The sequence below is a fragment of the Helianthus annuus genome, chromosome 6 (assembly GCF_002127325.2).
Source record: "Helianthus annuus cultivar XRQ/B chromosome 6, HanXRQr2.0-SUNRISE, whole genome shotgun sequence".
Taxonomy (NCBI): Eukaryota; Viridiplantae; Streptophyta; class Magnoliopsida; order Asterales; family Asteraceae; genus Helianthus; species Helianthus annuus.
The window spans coordinates 47,543,269-47,553,551 of NC_035438.2; the positions used below are offsets into that span (position 1 = coordinate 47,543,269).

Here is a 10,283-nt window from a genome sequence, read left to right on the forward strand (position 1 = left end):
GGTGTCAAAACCGGTCCTAACAAGTGGTATCAGAGCTAGGAGCTCGATTGCACGATCAAACGCATTGATTCGTACCAGATTTCAGCCATTTCAGATCCGATTTCATCTATTTTCTTCATTTTTCACATTTTATCACGTTTTTTACTGAAAAACGTCAAATCGAACAGGTTTTCACGGTCCGTTTCAGCTGATTTTTGGATATGTTGTGCGTATAGACCTGATCTACAACCCTACCAAGTTTCAGATCGAAACTTCAAGCCGTTTAGGAGATATTCGATTTTTTTGATCCGATTCCGTTTGAACAGCGATTGTCCGTTTGAAATTGACATTACCGTTTGAACTGTCGTTTGAAAAAGCATCTTCCGTTTGAAATTAGGTCCTATCATTTGAAATTGTTGCTTCCGTTTGAATCATCGTTTGAACATTAGTCTACCGTTTGAAAGTTTGTCACATCGTTTGGACTTTAACCTATCGTTTGAAATGTATCCCATCGTTTGAAAATGAACTGACGGTTTGAAATCTACACATGACCTTTTGAAACTGACATGACCGTTTGAAAATCGATGTCCGTTTGAATGCAGTTCAGTTGTTTGTGTTTAAAGGATTTATCTAAAGAAGTCATTGCATGAAATAGTGATATATGATCATGTGTTTTGTCAGTGAAAGTGGTTTAATGGTCTCAAGAAGTCATTGCATGTGATCATTAAAATTGTTGGCTAGTTAATTGTTTGGCTTTATTGACCGACCCACTAACACAATTGGCCCAATCACATGTGAATACATTGATTTGAAATGGTCGGCTAGTTGTTGTCGGTATAAGGGCTAGTTGTTTGAACATTAATAGTTGATTTGAATACATGTGAATACATTGATTTGTTTGTCGTCTTAGTGGAACAAAAGGCCCAATGCACGAAATGTTTGATTAAATGATGCATGTGTTTATCGGCCCAAGGTAGAGTATTTTTGCAGTCCATCATGTGTTAACAGTGGGTTGTCAGAAAGTGAATATTTGAGTTGAATCTGAAAAGCTTTGTTCTTGTTTGTTTGACATAAAGTGGCCCAATCATGTTGTGTTTTAGTTGATATTGGCAGCCCATGATTTGATGAGATAAGGCCCAGTCATTACATATCTACGGTGGCATTATTCCTTCAATTTTTTTTAGGCCCAATCATCATATACCGCCCTATTATAACGTGTCGGTCCAATCAAAAAATTAAAACTAAGTAAAGTCTTCGGTCACTTTTAAGATACATTGAATCATAATAGTTGTAGGCCAGCTTTACATTGAGGTCAAATCAGTGAGTGAATGTGAAAAACTAAAGGCCCAATCACAATTATAAGAATCGAAATTGTGGCCCATGTTGCGATAATTGTTGGTAAAACAATTTTTGTTGAAAAATTGAAGTTGTAGGCCATTTTTTTAAACAATTGCATAATTTGAACGGCCCATAAAACAAGATATTTTCATTTTGGGTTTTGATAGTGGATTTGTTGTTCCAAGTGTAAAAGTTTACGACTCAATCAGTGAAGGTCCAGTTCATCTTTAACCCGTATCTTGTGAATTGTTTTGTTTGGGTTCATTCGTGTTCTCACGACATCAACATTGAAACAAATCCGCGAATCTTTGACAACGAGTCTTGGATTGGTTTCATCAACATACGGTTACATATTCAGTTCAGTTTAAACTAATTGTTTGATTGTTGATTTGCAGGTAACACAAGGGAATTTACAAGGTAATTCACAAATCTAAGCTCATGGCGAAAGATGAACCCATTCCGTGGAAAGATAATCAAACAGAGGATCAGAAGTATAAATACCGGAAGATGATTGCTGAAAACAAGATTATCAGACTTTCTGGTATCTTTCTGGAAGCTAGAAGAGCAAATAGATGGGATCCGAAAAGGGAGTGTTACCTTGATGGGTATGGCAACATCGCGATTGATGATAAAACGCTAGATATTGAAGCCATCATCCAGGAGTACAAAGAAGAGGATGATTATTGGCAGAAGAAATGGTGGGGAGATGAAGAAGATAAAAAGAAAAAGAAAGAGTTAATAGATGAAATAGAAAGAAACTCAGAAAATATAAGTTTAGATGAGTTTAGTGAATTAATCAAAAGGGTTAGAGAAGGAATAACAAAGATTGAAGAATCTAAGAAGGATGAAACTTCAAAATGTGAAGTTGTATGCTCGAAATGCAAAAAATCAGAAGCAGACAGTGTGAAACTCTTGAAGGATGTGGAGAGTTTGACATTGGAAAACAATACTCTGAAGAACGAGAAGAAAGCTGATGATGAACAGATTCTGAGTTTGCGTTTAAATTGCAAAAAATTGAGATCTGATAATGACAAACTTTTAAAGATTGTTGAGAGTTTGTCATTAGAAAACAAAATTTTGAAAGAAAATGAAAAAGATTTTGAAAGTAAAAGAAAATCTTCAGAAGATGAAGATTTCTGGATAAAATTGGAAAATAAAAATCTGAAAGAGAATGAAACAAGATTGCAAGAACAGTTAAAAGTCTTGGAAGATGAAAAATCTGTGCTTGAAAATTTTAAAATTGAAAATGAAAATTCTATCAAGTTCTGTCGTGAAAGAATCTCTCAGCTGGAAAAAGAAGCTGAGAATTCAAGAAACAAGATTGAAGAACTTGAAAAGAAATTGAGAGGTTTTGTGATTACATCAGATAGTTTGAATTTTCCATGTCCAAAACCGATCAATTCTGTTCCAATAAGTGACAAGGTCACAAATTTTGACAAGGTCAAAATTGAAGATTGTGATGACAAATCTGATGATGAACACGTAAAAGAAGAAAAAAGAAAAACATTTTTGAAATTAAATGAAATGTTTAAAAATACTGTTTTACATTCTACTGAGAAAGGTGAATGCTCAACGCAAAAACTTGTAAAGAAGAATGTAGAACAGAAACAAAAAGATAAAAAATCGAAAAAATTTCAAAAAGAAAATAAAAGCTCATCAGATCAATCATCCAATCACAATAAAAAATCACAAAAATTTAAAAATGAAAACTTACAAAATGTTGGTAATAAGTGGTGCAGGTTTGACCACAGTTCTCAAAAGCCAAATCCAGCTTACAAGAAAAGATGGGATGAAGATTCTTCAAGGACAAATCATTACAATGATAGAAAACAGAGAAATGGTGATTACCACAAGGCAACTCAATGCTATGATTTAAGTGTGTGGTATGAAAATGGAATACGATATGAAAGAGAGAAGAGGTATGATAACAGAGTGTGTTACTCTTGTGGCTATCAAGGGCACATAGCTGTTAACTGCCAAAGTCAGAGATTTGAAACGAGAAGGTGTTATGAATGCCAAATTCGAGGTCACATTGCCAGAGATTGCCCAAGGAGATCGATGGGAAGATCGAGGGCTGAATCTCAAAGAATGGAAAAGAAATCAGTCAGTGTCAAGCCCAAAGGACAAAAAGTTCAAGAACCAAAAGTTCAAGAATAGAAAGTTCAAGAAAAGAAAGTAAAGCTTTCACAAGGGCAGAAAGACAAACTGAGGAAGAAGAGGAAGAAAGCACGAGAGTATCTCGAGAAGATTTTGTCCCCGGGTTCATCTGTTGGTAAGAATAAGAGTGCTGATGAATCGCTTCACTCAACTGCAAAGTCAAGTAAACCGAATTCGTCAGATGCAAATCTGAGGACAAAAGAGGAAATAAAGAAGAAGGTAACATTTGGTGGCAATGAATCTGTTTCTTCGGAAACAAAGGAGCCACATGTCGGCGATGAATCTGACAGATCAAAGTCAGACAAGCCACATTCAGGCAATGACTCTGGTTCGTCAAAACCAGAAGAGCTAGTTGTTGAGGTAAAAACTGTCAAACCCAAGGCTGGTCAGGCTTGGGTGGATCTTTTCAAATGAAAAACCCTGACTTGCCGGAGTTCCCAGGTTGGTAAGCGTGGAACATAAATCGGCACATTTCTTGAGAAATTTCACTATGGTGATTTTTCGACCTACATGTGGTAAATCAGGGACATTAAATTGTACTTGATTTTCTACAAGTGATTAAAGGAAAACAATGTGATGAAAGAACCCCGAATTTGTGAAATGACACACAAAACTAATTTTCCGGAAAAACCATTTTGATTAAAACAAACTTGAGTGTTTTGAAATCTAAATGAGAAAATAGTTTGTTGTCATGGGGAGTTCTGATTGTTTATGCCAAATGAATGGCGAATTGAAGTGATTCGATATCAGTTTGTCACTTTATTTGTACAACTTGTTTTCAAATTTTCCTTGAAAATCAAAATTGAAACATATTTTGATTTTAGGGGGAGAAAAATTTTAAAAATTAGAAAATTTGAAAATTCCAAAAACATTGAAAAATCAAAAATGAGTTTTGTTGAGAAAAGAGGAAATGATAGAAAATCAGTGGACTATCACAGCATGCTAAGGAAATGAAATGTCAAATGTGATAAACGGTCTCACTGATGATGTGTCGATAGGTTTTCGTACATTTAGTAAATTTATTCGGGATATAAACCTAAATTTTCAAACTTGTGAAATTCGTGGGGAACACTACTTGGATATATAGGTAACCCCTGAAATCTCGTTTGAAAGGTCTCGTATTCTGATATACTAGGTGTTTATACTCTATGATGTCTGGGGTATTATTCCGGGACTTCTGCTGAACGGTAGTTCTGACCTAGTCCTTGGCTAATACTTTATCCAAAATGCTTGAAATATAGCATATAGCCCTCAGCTGATTAGACAATAAAATTGATAATCATCTGTTGTAGCTGAAAAGATCCTCTAAAGGGGACATACTGCAAAGTCGAAACTGATATCTCTCTGCTGAACGGAAGTTCTGACCTGAGATCCCTCAGTTCTCGCATTTAACCCCTAATTTATGTACATATATCATTGTAGTATTCTTGCCTGTAAGACTGAATATTGAGATTCTGGATACGGGAGTATATTCAAGAGGTGGGACACATGAATTGAGTTAAGTTCCTAAAACATCTAAATCGTATCCTGAATAGATTGAAAATTGTGTGAAAATTTAAGAGGACAACTATATCGTCAATCTACGTGAATCGTTTAGAACTTAAAATGATTAAAGCTTAATGGTGCTAGTGATTTGTCTCATGAACTGATATGATCCTCTTACACAAACTCACAAAAATATTATTTGTATATAGTTGTTTACTGCATTTCATTCAAAAACAAAAATCCAAAAAAACAAAATTTCAGAGTGTTTTAGCATAAAATTTTGAAAAGTCAAAAAGATTTTCGACAACTGATATTGAAGAGCTGATATTCAAAATTTGAGTGCTAAACATGATGAACAGGATTGGAAAATATGTTAAAAACTTTGAATGTCATATACAAATGTTTTAAAAAGATGTATGCTTAGTTAATCAAGGTCATTTATTTGAACTTGATGTAACTATACAGATTGATGAATTAATGATTTCTACCAGTAAGTTTTTAATTCTAACTGTTATAAATTTGTGAAACTTATGTTGAGGTAGAGGATGTGCAGGTTAACCAGGTTTCAAATCCTGAGCAGATGCAGAACAAAGCCAGGAATTGATCCTGAACTTGTGAACCGGTGAAAGTCAGACTACGATCCCGACAGCTGAGTCTAAGGGGGAGTCTAAAGACGAGCTCAACGCAAGAGGAAGCGTGGTTTCAAAAAGCCAGATAAATATTTTGAAGGAGCTTGTAAACGGAAATCCAGGTGTCGATCCCAAAAGCATGGAAGCTTGATGAAAGGGGGAGCCTGAAGGAAAAAGAGTCTAAAGAGAGGGGGAGCAATGGAAGTCTGAAGACAGATCCACGGGGATTCTGTTCGAGATAAAGAAAGACAAGGCGCTACGAGATTGACTACGGCAATATCCAAGGGGGAGTCTGTTAGTGCATTATCTGTCTATCGCCTCCGTCAATCTATTCCGTAGCAGAAATTGAAGAATTGAAGAATTCTAAGCTTTTAGGTTACAACTAGTTAGAAAGGCAAGGTGGCGATTTTGTAAATAATGAGATTTCTCATTATATCTATTGTGCCTATAAATAGCTCATTTAGTTGTAAAGGTTAAGACTTTTGGAAGACTTGGAGCTTATTGGGAGATTTAGGAGCTTAGAGCTTAGAGAGAGAAAGTCTAGAGAGAGAAAGTCTAGAGAGAGAAAGTCTCTCTATGTGATTCTCGGCATTGTACACGACGTCTCTTTAATAGAATCACGTTTTCTTGTACGTTATTGTGTGTTCGATCAAGTACGTTCACGGATTCCGCACGTTGAACGTTCGTTACGCAATCGAACGGTGTCAAAACCGGTCCTAACATAAGCTTCCATTAGGACCACATTACTCAGTAGTATAACCCTCTGAAGTTATATTGCATGATTCTTAGTGGTTTGAATTATATGCACTTGATCGTTAATATGCTTAAAAATGCCATAAACGCACACACAACTGAGATTTTTAGCAATTTGAATGGACAAAAACTTTTGCTACTGATATTTAGACTTGTCCCGAAAATTTGACATCAGTTTGAGGTCTAGACTAGGAGTTATGCTCAATAGCGTAATTAGAAAGCTTTTTATTAATTAAACGGCGTAATTAACATAAAGCCTATCTAAACCAAATTTTTGATACCAAACTTTTTACCTACTGATGTAAAATAATATTTTGGGAATTTTGAAGATTTTTATTTATTTTTAGGCTGAGCATAACATAGGGTTATAGCTTTGATTCGGTAATTGTCGGTTTTACCCTTTTCATGCATAAAATGAGTTTTACATAACATTTTGATGCCAAACTTTTTGCTACTGATTTTATACGATAAGTAAAATATTTTAAACTTTATAAACTGATCAAAAACTCAGATTTCCTATTTTAACCCAAAAATCGCTTAAAACCGACTTTTAAGCGTTTTAAGCGCATAGTATGAGTTAAAACTATTTTTGGCATATAAAACTTATTACCTACTGATATTTTAAGTTAATTTATGTAATTAAACAGTAAGCTAAAGTTTTAAACTCGAATTTCTGATTTTGACCTTTAAAGCTTATGTGAAATTACCAAAATGCCCCTACGGTGCATAGTTTGGTTATATAAGATAAATTTCACATATATGCAATACTCTACTGTTATAATTTATAAAAATACATATTTTTACTAATTGTATCAGACCTGAAACTCAGTTTAATATTTAAACTCTTTATGAGCATAAAAATTACCAAAATGCCCTTATGGGACTTAACTTGGTTTAAATTACTTTTCGCCTTCGGGCATATATGTTAACATCTTACTGATGTAATAACATATTTTGATCATAATAACGATTAAGACCTGTATATGATTCATTTGGTTACCCGTTACGTATTTACGCGTTCGGATCGGCTCATGTAACTAGTTTACATAAAATAGCCGAAACGGGTCAAACCTTATCATTTAATCCTCAATTTCCAGAATGTGTTTAGTTTACCCATATTATACAAGTATCCAAGCTTGTCGGGTCTAAACCACATTCTATTCCGGTCTTCGCTTAATCTAGCGTTTATGACCATAAAGTCTCTTCCTAGCTAGCTGGTCTAAGTCTTTGACTTAGCTAAAGACCCGTTAGCATCCTATTAGGTTATTAAACCTTTCATACAGATTAGTAGCATCCAGTAGAAGGTACTATCAAGAAGCTTTTGGATTACACTGTTGAGTTATCTTTCACTTTAGCTCAGGTAAATACTTTTAACTTATTTTCCCTTATACGGGCTTGGGATATGGTATTATAATAATACCACTTGGTCGGGTATGAAATCATTTAATCGGATTGTGATTAATAAATTGCATAACCCGCTTTAATCTGTTTTGTTTGATAACATGAACATTGGGGGTTAATTTGACCATGTCCTGGATATCCTCGGCTCATTTCATTTGAAAATGACCAAGACCTATGCACGGGGTGTAGGCATACACCTGACAGATGCAAATGTTAAAATATAAACCCACATGTTGGGGATAACTCCTTTGTGGGTTCTATAAGTGGTGAGTCGGTTAATCACGACTGGCTTCCAACCGGCCCCAATTGTATGACAAACATATAAATCTGTATACAAGATTATTTTAAATAATTGTCCCAAGTTATAAAAGGTTTATGCCATGTGCACTTAAATCAATTTTCATAAATGTTTTCAAAAAGAGTCAGTTAATTGTATTTACCAGTTTATACTGACGTATTTTCCAAAGACTGATTGACAGGTACCTCTCGTAATAGACTGGAGCTATTAGGTGTCTTAAGAGGATCTTGCAAATCCATAGATACCTGAAGTCTGTTATTTTGTTTCTTTGTACTTTTTATGATCCGCCCGTGGATCTTATTACATTCCAGCCTGTATTTACATTTACTCAAACACTCAGACATTATGGTTTGTAATAGTTTATTCACCAAGCCTTCTACTGTGCTATTATATTGTGTGTATTGACAATGATGATATCAACTACGTCACGATACTCCCCACCGGGCCCACCGGTAATATGTGGAAATATCGGGGTGTGACAGGTTGGTATCAGAGCCAACATTGAGTGAATTAAACACTAACCTTTTGTGTTTAATCTCAATGACACAATAAGCACATTCCTTAGACTTTCGAGTCTAGGCCATGACGTAGGATTTATTCTTAACTTTCCTTTACTGTTTATATTTTATTCTGCTTTGTTTTACTTGTTTTGACTGGAATAATCAGCTATCATGCCGCTAAGAGTTAGGGGTAAAGGAAAGGGTCCCATGCGAGGGGACCATCAGTAGGACCTTCACATCGACGCACCCCGTCTGCGTCATTTTCCAGTTCTGACTCCCGTGACCATTGGGGTCAATCTTTCGAGCCAGTGAGACATTCTATCTCGTTGAGCTCGTCTCCTTCATTCCATCCATCTTTCGGGCCGCCTGTTCCAGACGAGCCCCAGCATTCGCAACATTCTCAACACTCCCATCACTCCCATGAGTCTCACCAGTCTTACCATTCGTTGCACTCTCATTCCTTCCACCATTCGGATTCTACCTACTCCCCGGCACAGTTTAATCCGAATGATTATGTCAACGACTTTTTGGGCTACAACCCTTTGGGCCCTAAGGATCACTTTTCTCAGGAAATGGAGATGGACGACGACCCAGACCCAGAAATGCAAACCGGAACACCGGGCCACCCAATTAGCATCTCAAGCGGTTCCCCATTTCAGGGATCACCGAATCGTGGGCCCGATTCATACAAGAGAGGATGGTCGCGTATGATTGGTACTTTACTCCTTCGTACCATAACTCTTCTGCTCAACCACCTTTGGTTGAACCCTAGCTTCAAGCAGTTTCACCTCCACCACTTCCTGTTGAGGAGCCGCCTCAACAGCCACCTCAGCCACCTCCCGAGCCTCCGAGGCGAATGAGGAATGCGTGGATATCCATGCGAGGAGGACCTCGTTTCAGTTCTCCTCAGGGTTCAAGTTCTTACCCTCCTATTCCCGAGGACCCCCAAATGGGTGGACCCTCAAACGCAATGCTGGAGAACGATCCTCCACCAGTTTCTTATGCACCACCTCCACCGCCAATGAGTTTCGACAACCCAATCCCGACGGTTCTTCTGGGTACAACCCTTTTGAAAACCTACCGGGATATCCATCAGATTATGGAACTCATGATCCGTACCTTACGGCTGCAGAATACCCTCATCTTTACCCTTCTTCTTATCCTCCAGTTTATCCAACTGGATACCTGGTGCAGGGTTATCAATACCCGCCTTACCAGCAACCTCTTCCTCCCCAGCAGCAGCAAACCCAGGAGATCCTGGAAAGGTTAGATAGGGTTGAGCATGAGGCAAACAAAACCAAGAAGCAACATAATAGCTTCCCCAAGGGCCTTGCGAGCCTTATTAAAGGAAAGAAGAAGTAGGAAGTTGTTTACCTTATTTTGTATTGTTTTTCAATCAAGTCCCTGCGAGGACATCTTATTTTCAGTACTTGGTCCCTGTGAGGACTTATTTCTATTTCTGTAGCCCCTGCGTGGGCAATGTGTTCTTTTAAGACCCGTTTAGGGCACTTGTAGTAGTTTAATGTTTAATGAAATTTCTTTGAATTTTAATTATGTACTTTAATACATCATCATGCCTTATCATTACAATTTTATTGATCTGCCAAAGAAATTTTCTTAGAGGTATAACCTAGCCAAATTATTAAAATGGCTATGATGGTATAACCTTTTTAAGACAATAAATTCTTGTTAACATCTGAAAAACATGTTAACATTCCTAGCTGTGCGGTACGAGAAACCACA

General features: G+C 36.7%; 1 protein-coding gene across 1 annotated transcript; it reads left to right on the top strand.

Annotated features, from left to right (window-relative positions):
* Positions 1-9,112: 9,112 nt before the first annotated feature.
* LOC110944689 (leucine-rich repeat extensin-like protein 3) lies at positions 9,113-9,902 on the top strand. The gene is made up of 3 exons (XM_022186340.1): positions 9,113-9,254; positions 9,323-9,598; positions 9,673-9,902. Exons 1-3 carry the CDS (start codon positions 9,113-9,115, stop codon positions 9,900-9,902), a joined length of 648 nt encoding a protein of 215 aa, XP_022042032.1.
* Positions 9,903-10,283: the final 381 nt, after the last annotated feature.

Excerpts from the sequence above, each read along its gene's own strand:
- LOC110944689 (XM_022186340.1), top strand. The coding sequence starts at position 9,113 with ATGGAGATGGACGACGACCCAGACCCAGAAATGCAAACCGGAACACCG. Across the intron at positions 9,255-9,322 it reads AGGATGGTCGCGTATGATTG|TTTCACCTCCACCACTTCCT; the intron begins GTACTTTACTCC and ends AGCTTCAAGCAG. Across the intron at positions 9,599-9,672 it reads AATCCCGACGGTTCTTCTGG|AATACCCTCATCTTTACCCT; the intron begins GTACAACCCTTT and ends TTACGGCTGCAG.